Source organism: Toxorhynchites rutilus, chromosome 2, assembly GCF_029784135.1.
Source record: "Toxorhynchites rutilus septentrionalis strain SRP chromosome 2, ASM2978413v1, whole genome shotgun sequence".
Lineage (NCBI taxonomy): Eukaryota > Metazoa > Arthropoda > Insecta > Diptera > Culicidae > Toxorhynchites > Toxorhynchites rutilus.
In genome coordinates this window covers 315894293-315907707 of record NC_073745.1, presented here as the reverse complement: position 1 = coordinate 315907707, position 13415 = coordinate 315894293, and the positions used below count along the sequence as shown (strand labels likewise).

Here is a 13415-nt window from a genome sequence, read left to right as displayed (position 1 = left end):
TCTACTTCAAATTCTGGAGAACTTCAAGCTGTCTAAATACACATTTTATCTAGAAGACATTGGGTCTTTTATCCGACCACTTCATCATCGAAGATTTTCCGGTTACAAACCGTTTCAATAATTAGTTGAATGGGTATGGTTTGAGTTACAACCAAAACTTCGAAGTACAAATAAATTGAGTTATCACAGTTCCGTCTTTGTGGAAAAGCTGGGACAATATTCACTCAATCAACGGAATATCAATCGAATTATTATTTCTAAACTCATGAGATTAAGTTCGCAGTTTCGGATATATTCTTTATTCACATTTATTGAAATGAACTTCAAAACCTCAAGATGATCCTAATGAAATGCGCTATATAACAATGCCAATTAGAATAAACTAATAAACATTGAAGGAACTATCAAATTTTGTTCAAAAGTAAGTTACGAATTTCAGTTTCCTCCGATATGATCGTGAAGACATTTGAAGACATTTTTTCGTACCATGTGAAGACAATTGAAAAAATCACCTGGTATCCCTGTTTAGCTTCGTCTCATCCGACCACAGTATATTTCGCCACTGCTTTTCCTTCTCCGGACCGATCCTATCGAAGTGGTCTTTCGCGAACTTCAGCCGCGCCTTCAGATGCTTCGGCGTCTGCATCAGGACCTACGGGGGGGCTTTTACCGCCTAGCCCCTGCTCCACCAGCCGCCGCTGAACTGTCCGGGAACTCATGGACAAGTTCAGTTCGTCCCGGATCTCTTTCGAGGCCTTGAAGGGATCTTTCTTAGAGGCTCGCTTTATGGCAGAGTCATCCTTCGCGGTCGTTTTCCTTGAGCGTCCAGTCATTTTGGATTTTTTTACGGTCGTGGAGGGCATAAAACACGAAGGTTGTGAATCGTCCCAAGTACTCTGCGATTTCGCGTTGGCTGCTGCCTGCCTGTCCTTAATTTTCGTCATCGCATTGTCGTGTCTGAGTATGCTTTAAAAATAAATTATTATAAATGAATAGAAGTGTAAGATGCATACAGAGCTTGATAATTGTAGATTCCTTCTTCCCATAGTTGGAGTGCTTGTAACACTGCCATGTAACGTTAATATGACTAATGTCGTGTTTTGGCAACATTGTACAGCGGTAAGTCAGTGGTGGCGCCATCCATTCAGTGTAGACTCTCAAGTAGGAGAGACGTGTTTAATTTGCTCGACCAATATCCATATCGATTGGTTCTACAGCAATGACGTGTGCTGGCGTCGTGAACCATGAATATTTACAAGAAGCACTGGAATGGATAATTTTTTCTCGAAATTTTATCACTTTCTTTTTTTGCTTGAGCAGTGGTCGTAGTGTTTTGTAAGGCACTGTATTGGAGCAATTTTTCTGGGCACCACCACCACTCAATTCACTCAATTTAAACATTCATATCCCCCTTCCACTAAAAGTCTATTGAATAATTGAATAACAAACATAAGTTTTCTCATGCAATGACGATTCGTGAGATTATGGAAATAGGTCTAACCTCTTGAATATTCTTTCATGTTTGTAAGAAGTAGTATATACGTATGAGAATAGTCGTACTAGATGCAATCATAAGTTATTGGTTGTTCATTCAAACTAATTCTCATGTATTTGTTATGTAAGCATATCGTCTCCACTTTTGCATGTATATCCTAGTTACGCACATCATATACCTCCCAAAATATGGAATATATAATGCTGTTTATACGCTAGTAATGTTTGCTGGGCATGCTCTTGTCGGTTAATTGTCGGAAAATAATGAATTTATTTTTCTCGAACCTAATAAAAAGAAGGTCTAGTCTTGGACCAACAATTCAGGTTTAATAGGTAATCCGTCTGAGTTCAAACAGTGAGAGGATAGAGCTATCCCACTCTACATTGTTGTGCCAAATCGGTCCCAACAAATGGTGTTCTGATATTTTTCGATTGATTTCCTGTAGGGTTCAAGATCAAGATCTCCTAAGGTTTCGACGAAAGCTTGGTTTAAGGGATTGAATGTCGGTCGTGATTTCATTCGCGTGATATCTCGGCTTATGTCCAATCACTACAACCTAAACGCGCATCTCTATCGAATTGGGCTCGCAGCAAACAATCTTTGTGATTGTGGCGATGGCTACCACGACATCGAGCATATTGTCTGGTCGTGTATCCGGTTCCATGCTGCTCGCTCTCAACTCTCTAGAGCACTGAGAGCAAAAGGCAGACAATCGGATATCCCCCTCCGGGATATCTTAGGTAGCCGTGATCCTGATCTTCTGCTTCATCTATACCTGTTCCTCAGAAACGCCGATGTCAACGTTTAATGATGTTTCCTTCTTTGTGTCCCTGTTTCGTATCCCTCCTATCCGATCTATAAACTTTTACTTAGTCGCGGCAATACATACACACACTCTTTACAGATACACGGGCCAAAGGTTGTGCAGTCCACTGATGATTCAACAAAAGCCAAAGGTTGTACCGCTCATGACAACTCTACACGAGCTGATGATTGCGCCGGCTAGTGACCATTCTATCCTGGATTCCTCGAGAAGACGTACCACGCTAGATATGGGGTACAGACTAGGGGGGCGTTGCTGATTAATGGTCAGCTGCATCCCAATAGGAAGTATCCCGTGTCGGGCACAGGTACAGATCATTGAAGACAGCAACATCACAATTACGAAAACACTTGTAATACTAACCTCGAGCCAACCGCGAGTAATCGGTTACATATTACTAACATAGTTATAAGGCAAACATTGTCGAAATATTGAACTCCCGGCCCCGTCATGTTGACGCCATATGAGCCTTAATAAAAATATATATTTTGGATAAAAAAAAAAAAAAAATGGTGTCGACAACGGTGCCGATATCGTGCCATCTTGCAATGATTTTGTCGACCCATCCTTCGTATTCGACAACCAATTATGAGACAACACTGTGCCAACTGGCACCACGTCGGCCGACAGAAAAAGTGCTCGATCCTCATTATGGCACTATTCTCTTTTCAAAGAAATAGGTATAAAAAGTGAAGAAAAAACAAACCGTTGATGGATATTATTTATTTCATTATAAATATATACAAATACATCATACATTACATTAGATATTAGCAGCTAACAGTTTGAGCGCAACGAATGATCCCTGAAAATAATCAATGACCGATTTGTTCGCAGTCCATCTAGACATCAGATTTGGTCTTCGTGTTGTATCAGCGTCGAGAGAATCATCTCCGATCGCGACCAGTTCTTAATCACGCTATCCTCGCCAGTCCATCCATCAGCTCCATCGACTCCAAATCGGAGGAGGTATGTATGTGACGACCAACTGATTGGCGTTGTTATGTGAATATGTAGCAGCATCATGTAGGCAGCCCACTCTGCTAAAACCATTTAAACAAGCTGAAAAAAGAGCAAAATACATGGAGGTTGTAATTAAACAATAAATTGTAACTTAATGGAAAAAACTTTTCATACCTACGAAATCTGATTCTCTATCCATTCTCTGTTTTGTTTTGAATGACAGTTCAGAGAGAAAGAGAAAAAACAATCACTGCAGTGATGCCATTTCGATCAGTGAAAGCATTGAGTTCATTTATAGCTGCAATTATAGGCAATGGTGCCAGCGGGGGGCAAAGAGGAGCTTGATTTCAACACTTTTGTAGCTCTTTTCGTCGCCGACCGACATGGTGCTTATAACCGCTCGAATATATTTGAAACTGGGATGTTTAAGAAATTATCCCAGTGCTAGTTTGCTTCACATTCCCAGATTCCTATATTTTCGAGCAGTTATGGACACCATGTCGGCCGAGCGACGAAAAGTGCTACAAAAGTGCTGGAATATTACCTCACCTTGTCTCCCGCAGGCAACAATGTCTATAATTTCAGCTATAATTCTACAAGATAATTTGAACAGAGCGATCACTGTAGCTTTGCTTTCTCTCTTTCTCGCTAAGCTGTCATTTAAAACACGAAAGCGAGTGCTACATTTAAAAACAAAACATTGAAGCAGTGGTTGAATGGTTACAACAGCAAAAAGTAATTTCCCAAATCAAATGACTTGCTAACACGGTAGGCTTATATTTTCATTATTCTCAAAAGTAAACTTCATTTTATTTCAGCTGTTGCGGCACAAATTTCATGCACCAAATCCGTCCTGGAGAACATGCAGCTGGAACACCAGTGATTGAAGAATGATTAGCGAGGATGTGAATAAGATGAAACGATTAATTACGATATATTACGGCTAAACTGAGGAGGATAAATAGAATGGTATTACTAGCGAAGACGATAGAAGATTAGGCTTTAAAATTTATTTTACTTCAGCTGTTGCTGCCGCTCTTTCTCCCTCATTATAACGTATGAAAATCCCGGCCGGTGATGTTAACGAATTGAATGAGGAGGATGCTTCGAATGATGATGGTATTACCAGAGTTGAATGATCAGCTTATCGTCTTATCGTCTTATGCGTATAATAAAATGATTATAAAAAACGCTTTTCTGCACTTTTTATTTTAATTTTCTTGAACACAAACAAAGCTATAATAATATTCAAGTAATTGATTGACGAATACGAAGGGTAGGTCGACAAAATCATTGCAAAATGGCACGATATCGGCATCGTTGTCGACACCATTTGTTGGGACCGATTCGACACAACAATGTAGAGTGGGTTGTTTTCAGCTATGAAATAAACGCTGCAGATTGATTTTCAATAATATTTCATTATCTCGCTATAAAAAAAGCACTAAGAAAAATCGTGTCCAAAAGCGCGGTGTTAATAAACAAAGAGCATGTTTACGGAGAGAAAGTTAACAGTGAGTAGCTGCAATGTGTGTGTGTGTGTGTGCATACGAGTGCGTGTGAATACGTGCGCGTGTATGCGTGTGTTTGCGTGTGCGTGTGCTCGTGCGTGAGCATGTGTGTGCGTGAGCGTGTGTGTGCGAGAAAAAAGTATCAAATAGGAAGTAGAAAGTAAAGAGTAGATGGTATAGGGTAGAAAGTGGTGAGAAGAGAGTAGAGAGTAGATAGTAGAAAATGAAGAGAGGAGAGAGTAGAGAATAGATAGTAGAAAATGAAGAGAGGAGAGAATAAAGAGCAAAGAGGAGAGAATAAAAGCAGAGAGAAGAGAATAACGAGCAGAGAGGAGAAAATAAATAGCAGAGAGTAGAGAGTAGGGAATAGAGAGTTTAAAATGAAGAGTAGAGAGTAGAGAGTAGGAAATGAAGAGTAGAGAGTTAAAACTCATAGTCAAAGTTGAAATAGTAACAGTTGATCGCAGAGAAAGAGTAGATCAAATGAGATATAGAGACAATTGGACAAAAACGAAACATTGAAGAAAAGATAAGAAAAAAAAGCTGCGTGGGGCTGTTCGAGTGCAGCGGCAAAGCTATTCCAATGACTTTGCGGGGAATTCATTAATACATTGTACTGGGCCGCTAGTGTATAGAAGAATATTGCTCATACTTTTACCGCTTTTCAATCTATACATCAGGGAACTCTTTAAAGTCCCGTTCCATACAACCACAACATCATTCTCACTTGAGCATCCCTAGAAACCCAATTTCCTCGCATCGACTTTGTGTCAGTGGGTTTCATCGACTTTTGCTCTCATCAACTATGCATTCACTTTCCTGCAGGTTGCGATTTGTTCGACGTGTCAAATATTGCTCGATGTGTACCTTGATGTCAGTCAAATAGTGCCCGTCTGGATTCGTGTATTGCGTAGAGAGAACGAGACAGTAATTTGAGGCATCGGTCGGTGGCCTAGCTGCTGCGTGTATTTACCGTGTAATTATCCAACGTTTGCTAGGAATTCGTAAGTGAGCCGATGCAGATCGACTTCCGTCCCCGGCCAAACGAACCGATCCGCAAGGAAACCAACTGAAAAGCGAAATTTAATTGAAGCAGCAAAAAAAGATGGGCGGTCAAAAGTTTCAGTACGATGAAAGCGGTGGAACGTTTTTCTACTTCATACTTTCATTTCTGGCTCTGATACTTATTCCGGCCACATTCTACTTCTGGCCCCGGAAACGGAAAGAAGGTAAGTACCGGTCCGCGTTGATTTATGTTCTGTGCTTGCCGAATATAAACACATTGACAAAACTGTTGATTCCTGGGGCTTCGAATGTAAATTTGTTTCCACTCCATATCATCCTTGCTGTCAGTTGTGTGCTTTACACGAGAGCAAAGGTAAATGAACAGTTATCTTTCGGTTTGTCTCACTTTCATCGTGACGTTGCTCGGCACACAATTTTGTCTGTCGTGGATTTCTTTGAATGGTTCAAAACAGAAACGGATAATGTGCTTGTAGCGTAGCGTTTCACTTGAAGGCATTCCGCTCATTAGCGATTGTGAATCATCGCGTACTTAAGAAAATATGCGGTCTTTGGCCTTTGGATTAGTAGTAATTTTCATAGTTTTTCCTGGAATATTTCAGTGGGTCAATGTCTACATAAGCGGAAATTGTTAACACTATTCTATTCTTGCAGACCCTGAACGCTACAAGGCAGAATGTCAATGCGAGGGATGCCTCCAGAAACGCATTCTAATCTCACATTCCGACCCGTACAAGGGTGTGAAAGCATTTTTCGTCAAGCTTGCGATTATCGGAGGCTGGGCGCTGCTAGTATTCCTAACCTACAAAGTATCTCAATTTGACTATGAAATGTCTAACTTCGACCCGTACGAAATTTTGGGTGTGCCACTGGGATCCTCCCAGAAGGACATCAAGAAGGCATACCGCACCCTTTCATTAATTCTGCATCCTGACAAGGAAACGGGTGACGAAAAGGCGTTCATGAAGCTGACGAAGGCCTACCAAGCGTTGACCGACGAAGAGGCTCGGAAGAATTGGGAGAAATATGGAAATCCAGATGGTCCGGGTGCAACATCTTTCGGTATCGCTCTGCCCTCGTGGATTGTCGAGAAAGAGAACTCCGTTTGGGTGCTTGGATTGTACGCGCTGGTGTTCATGGTTGCCCTCCCGACCGTGGTCGGAACTTGGTGGTATCGTTCCATTCGATACAGCGGTGACAAGGTGCTGCTGGACACCACTCAGATGTATTTTTACTTTTTCCACAAAACGCCTCATATGCCATTGAAGCGTGTAGTGATGATTCTGGCCGCTAGTTTAGAGTATGATAAACGGCATAATGCTCAAGTGGTGGAGCGACAATCTGATAATGAGGAAGTTCCGATGGTAATTGGAATGACTAACTTTATTGTAATGTTCGGTAATAATAGTTTCTCTTTTTTTCTAGCTCATCAAACAACTACCGAATCTGAACGAGAAATGCAAGGAATTACCGTTGTGCCGAATGTACTCGATCAAAACTCGAGCCATTTTGCATGCTCATCTCAGCCGTATGGCACTTAACCCACACACTCTGGACAAGGACCGACAGTTTATCGTTAAGAAATGTCCCTATCTCATCCAGGAGATGGTTAGTTGCGTCAATCAGCTGATCATGCTCGCGTACGCACGAAGAAGTACAATCCTGCGCATATTTATTCAACCGCTTATAATTTCACTTCGGTTTTGTTTTCAGTTTCCAAACTGCCCCGAATCGAAACCATCGAGAACTGTATGAAACTATCCCCGATGATCATCCAGGGACTGTGGGAATTCAAAAACCCACTGCTTCAGCTGCCCCACGTAACGGAAGATCATTTGCGGTATTTCATTTCCAAGAAGCGCCCCGTTCGTAACCTGCAACAATTTGCCCAACTGCCGGCAGAGGAAAGCCGTCTGGTTCTGCGCAGTTTGAGCGACTTCGAGTACGAGAACGTGGTGAAAGTGTTGGGCCGAATGCCATTGATTGATTTCAGCGTGAAGTGTGAGGTTGTTGACGACGAGAACTCGAACGTGGTTACGGCTGGTGCGATCGTAACCGTTACGGTGGAACTGGTGAGGCGCAGTATGAGTGAACTGTTCGGCGACACAAACGCCAAGGAGAAGCAAAGCATTACGTGAGTAATGTGCGCGCCTTCCCATTGACAGAGCTGTGAACTTTTTCTTTTTAATTCAGTGAAGGAAATGAAGATCCCGCCGAGGGCGCAGAGGATGGAACCGAAGGTACGACGCCCAAGGACGAAAAGGAAGAAGTCAAGGTGAAAAAGCCAGCGAAGTCGAAGAGCGGCCACAAGGGCAAGGGCAAAGGTAGTAATCACAAAAATAGACAAAGGCATGCGCAGGCAGCTGCCGCGGCCGCAGCAGCAGCGGCTGCCGCCGCTCAGGCACAGAACCAGGCCAACAAGGCTGAGAAGGTAAGATCTATAGTAATAATGTTAGACAGCTCTTGAAGCTTGTGCTCTTCCAAAATTGTCTGGAAATGCATTTGTCTTTTACGGCAACTAAATCATAAAAGTTTGGTAAAACTGTACTGGATTCCTAGAAGGCAATGGACTTGCAAGCTGTGGTTCAAGCATACTTTTCACTAGTCCAGAACCATTGAGTGGAATTTCTGATTGTTTGTTTAAGAGTGAGCTGAAGACCGGGAGGTAATGGCGAATTGGATAGTTGTATACCATATTGTATTATAACCATTAAAAAAAATAACACAATTGCTGAGTCTTTATAAGAGAGACCCATTTACGGGTCTTATAACAGGACACTGTCCGATCATCTTCGTAACTTAGGTTTCGTTCAAGGTGATATTTGTCGGCTTTGCATTGTCGATAGCAAAACCTCGGAACATTTGCTCTGCAATTTCGGAGCTCTAACTAGACAAAGACTTCAACATGTTGAAAATGCTACTCTGGCTCTTCCTTTTATGTGTTATTCTTTTCAAATTTCTTGGATGTTGTTTCCGTGATTTTTTCTTCAATGTCGAAATATGTATATTATGGCGGGTTTACATTAGGGAGATCTATAGCTATAGATGGATTTATTCACGTGAAAATAGGTGTAAACAGGTGAGAATAAATATGATACACTTATTCGAGGTATATATAACTTGAATAAATTCAGCATATGTAAACGCTGAATAGAAATGAAAATACACCCAGGTTTTTCTTTACGCGGGGGATACGTACTTCGTAAAAAAAACCGCGTTAATTCGAAAATCCGCGTAAAAAAAACCGCGTTAATTGGAACATCCGCATAAAAACCAAGTCACTTGATGATAGATATCAAATGGGACTATCCTTATGTTGAACGGAAGTAAAAAGATGAGTGTTGCTCGCTTCCGAATGCTCGTAGTATTTTCCTGCAATTTCGTTGGTTATTGGTAGCTATAGTTCGATTTTCCTCACGAATGAGGTCATCTGCTGTTGCTAGAAGATTCCCTTATGATTTGTACACTCTACTGCCAATGCACAGGCAGTACCACTATTGGACCAGAGCTAAGTGGACAGGGAAAAACATTCACGAATCGCTGCCTGAAAAACCCCCGTCCCGTTGTACCGCTAAAATCCACGTAAGAATATGGTGCGGCACTTATTTTCTTCATAAGCGCTAAGCTCCGTTACAAGCACTAATAACCGTAGTATGCGTAGTTGTTGATTTTCATCGATGGTGTAATGGTTCGGAATGTTTACTTGAACATCCTAAAGGAAAACATGAACCACCTTAGAGGCGAATGAACTGCAAAGTTTAAAGCCTCTTAAAAACAAAGAAAGAAGAACATGAACCAAAAGTGTGGACAAAATGAGATAGAACCGAGGATTCAGGTTTTATCAAGACAATGACCCAAAGCACAAGATCCATAAAGTTCGCACATGGTTACATTAAAATTGCTCAAAAGTTTTTGATACTCCTGCACAATCTTCTGGCATCAATCCCAGTTAAAAACTATGGAAGCCATCTATGTAGAAAATTTGGAAATCATTAACATTCTAAAAATAACGATTTGAAAAACCACTTGATCAAAAATGGATGAATATTCCTGAAGCGCCCTTAATTATGAACATTTTGTAAAGGTACTTGGAAGATATATTCCTTAAATTTATCCCTATCCTTATATTAAATGGCCAAGTGAATATTCAAAATGGGGTGTACGTCGATAATGAAGTTTCAAATTCAAGTTATAGAAGTCAGATATGCTTTTTTAAACTTTAAAGCATTGCATATATATTGTAGTAACTAAAATTGTCCATTTCTCAGATAAAAACCAACGACAAAACCCGAAAGGATGATTCGGACGCGGAAAGTGGCGCTGAAAGTGACAACGATGGCAGTTCGGACGAAGATAAAAAATCTTCTGTAGAGGATGACGACGTTGAGTGGGAAAAGTAACTACACCGCCGCTTGCAACGTTAGAACGAACGCTAATAATGTTCCCAATATTCTAGATTCCAGCAGAAGATAAACAAACGCGAAAAGTTGGAAGGAAAATCCAAAGTATCCCATCCCGTTCACTGTCCGTTATTCCCAGAGGTTTGTATAAAAATGTTAGAGAACATTCGAAGCAGTTTAACACAAGAAAAATTGCAGGAAAAATACGAATACTGGTGGACGTACATCTGCGATCGAAAATCTCGCACCCTGCTGACGGCCCCCTATCACGTGACCAATCTGGTTCACCGCGAGGAAGTTCAGCTCAAATTCACAGCGCCCAAGTGGCCCGGAGTGTATGTTTTCACCGTGTGTCTGCGATCGGATTCCTACTTCGGAATGGATCAGCAGGTTGACCTGAAGCTGGACGTTAAGGAAGCAACGGCGATACCGACTGAGCATCCCCAGTGGGACATCAGCGAGTCCGACTCCGAAGTGAACGAACAGCATGCCAACGAGAGTGAATTCACCACAGATTCGTCCGATGCCGAGAACGAGGATGATTAGATGATGAGTGTGCGCGAGTGTGAGTTTGTTTTCCTTTAGTTCTACATTCTACTACAGATTTACTGAACCAAATCCATTCACACTAAGAGTAAACAGTAAAACAAACCTGTTCCCACAAACGAATCATAAAGCTTTTGTTGATCGAATCTTAATAGTAAATGAAGGCACATTTTTAAATGAAATTGGAAGTAGGATGAAAATTCGTAGGTATTTATGGTTTACTATTCTAAACTTTACACCTACAAACAATTAAAACAATCACATTGAATCTGAAAGCAGAAACACAAAAAAAACTGGTAAGCAACGGAGATTTTTCCCCGTGAGCTGTTTATTTTTCTCTATTCCTCCAAAGGTATATATGGTGAGAGGAAATTGATTACGATTACGAGTAAAACAACAATGCTCAAAATGCTCCAGATGTCGAACAATTGATCCGAAATATCCATGAAAACACATTGAAATAACTAGAGTTGGATAAAAAAGTATATAATAGTTGAAACAGCTGAAGTTGGGCGAAACATTTGAATCCCGGATCATAATTGGGATTAGTAAAAAATCGATTTTTTTTCCGCTATTCCGCCCAGTAGGTGGAATCGGACCACTTCGACGCTAATCGACTACAGGTTTGAAGCCTGCACCCCGGACCACCGAGGTTCAACTGGGCGGTCAGAACGACTCAAAGAATCATTTATATAGCAAGTGATTTTCAACGCTGTTCTATCGATTGCCAGCATAGAGGAGGTAGGTAAACACAATCGTTAAATCTTGTGAGCACGTGACTTGCCTGCAAGTTCATTTTAACCTCATTTGCACGTGATATGAGGAAATTTAAACCCAATTCAGAAAACATTTACGTCGATTTGAAATTAACGCAGATGTCGTCAACATATTTTAGCCATTTGAAAAGTTGCTGTGTCTGAGATAAAATTGCGAAATCGTTTGAACAAAGAAAACAATATTGTGTGATTCAATGAAACGGAATGAGGCCCGAAATTAAAATAAATCCTCCCGGCTCAATGGCTACAGTATATTACAATTAAATAATTGTGTGGTAGCCGGTTCACAGAACTCAACATTTCTGTTCCCTTCAGGATTGTGGAACGTTATTGCCAGTCGGGTGCCGTTGCAAAGTCACGGTTGCTCCGGTTCCATAGCATCCTAATCGTCGGCCCAATTTCAATTTTAACAATTTTAACTAATTCAATTCACTCGTTTATTACTTTATTACTTGCGGATATTGTTTTAGAATGCATCGAAATAAAATTTTAGATGAATAAAGCCTGTTTCAGTTATAGTTTGGTCGCATAAAGTAGAACGTTTCTCAGCATAGAAATATCTTACAAAAAAGGGAATGTCATTTTGTAGGTTTTTTAAATGAACTTTAAGGTAAAAATACATGAACATTAATCGTCTGCTGTTCGGATGAATTTTCGAACTCTTCGTGTGAAAATGATGAACTGGTGTGAAAATGATGAACTGGCAATCTTGCCGCCCCTTGCGAGTACTTCGTATTTATCAATAAGAGACCATATTTTTTCATATTGTTGAACTGTTTCGCTGAAATGTGTATTTTGAGAGTAACGCACATGAACTGAGAGTGATGGATTTATTTACATTGGCAGAAGAGGATCATACATTCCGCCAGGACGAAGATACCACCAAAGTATGTTATGGCGGATTTACATTAGGGAGATCTATAGCTATAGATGGATTTATTCACGTGAAAAAAGGTGTAAACAGATGAGAATAAATATGATACACTTATTCGAGGTATATATAACTTGAATAAATTCACCATATGTAGTTTAAGAGACGAATGAACTCTCAGAGTTTAAAGTCTCTCTAATTCATTACCATTACCATTACCATATGTAAACGCTTGTGAATTTCTCACTGGAGAGAAATCACTGAAGTTGGATGCAGTTCTACTTCAGGTGAATAAATTCACCGAAAATATGAATATATTCATTATAGAAGTTCACGCTAGTGTAAACGGTTGATGCGATTTCTATAAATCTACAATATATCGGTTCCATACTTTTGCGTCTTGTGTCTGGTGAGATTGGAAAGGAATTCCGTTTAATGTGCTTCTACAGAGCTTCGATAGATTCTAACAAGAACTGCTTATAACTAAACGAAACTAAAGTCCAGAATAAACTAACATAATTAGCCAATAAAATAGACGTCATATTCCATCAGGACAATGTCAATCTTCCTTCTCTTTGACAACCTGGCCGAAAATGTTTGGTTTGCCTGAGAAGTGCTATTTCACCCGCCATCATCACCAGATATTGCACTTTCCGGTTATCAATTTTTCAGGCCACTTTTCTTGAGCGCAATAATTTCGGCCCATTGGGTAGCATGGAAAAGAACCTTGTCCAGTTTTTTTACGAGAAACCAAACAAGTGTTGGGAGGTTGGGTTTTGAAATTGCGGAAGGATCGATTCAGCAATACCTTACACTGTGTAAACTAGGCATAAGAATTAACCAATCAATATTAAAAAAAAAAACTTCGTAAAGAAACTCGATGTTTGGAAGCCACATGAATTATAGTAAATTTTTGCTACATTTTGTAAATTTTGGACTGAATTTTCATCAGAAAATCGATCACGGTGTATAGAAATGGGTAAAACACGAAATTGTTTGCAAAGATC

The 13415-nt window shown here is 40.4% G+C and overlaps 1 protein-coding gene, 1 long non-coding RNA gene and 1 other non-coding gene across 3 annotated transcripts; 2 read left to right on the top strand and 1 right to left on the bottom strand.

The window, feature by feature from the left end:
• Positions 1-3938: 3938 nt before the first annotated feature.
• On the top strand, positions 3939-4453 carry LOC129771343 (uncharacterized). The gene is made up of 3 exons (XR_008742346.1): positions 3939-4016; positions 4100-4250; positions 4305-4453. It is a non-coding gene; the product is annotated as an uncharacterized LOC129771343 (long non-coding RNA).
• Positions 4454-5657: 1204 nt separating this feature from the next.
• LOC129771327 (translocation protein SEC63 homolog) lies at positions 5658-11173 on the top strand. The gene is made up of 8 exons (XM_055774861.1): positions 5658-6021; positions 6470-7179; positions 7241-7469; positions 7529-7949; positions 8009-8246; positions 10084-10211; positions 10272-10356; positions 10414-11173. The coding sequence occupies exons 1-8, from the start codon at positions 5898-5900 to the stop codon at positions 10759-10761; spliced, it is 2283 nt and encodes a 760-aa protein (XP_055630836.1). The 5' UTR covers positions 5658-5897; the 3' UTR covers positions 10762-11173.
• A 165-nt stretch (positions 11174-11338) lies between these two features.
• Trnastop-uca (transfer RNA opal suppressor (anticodon UCA)) lies at positions 11339-11425 on the bottom strand. The gene has a single exon. It is a non-coding gene; the product is annotated as a tRNA-Sec (tRNA).
• Positions 11426-13415: the final 1990 nt, after the last annotated feature.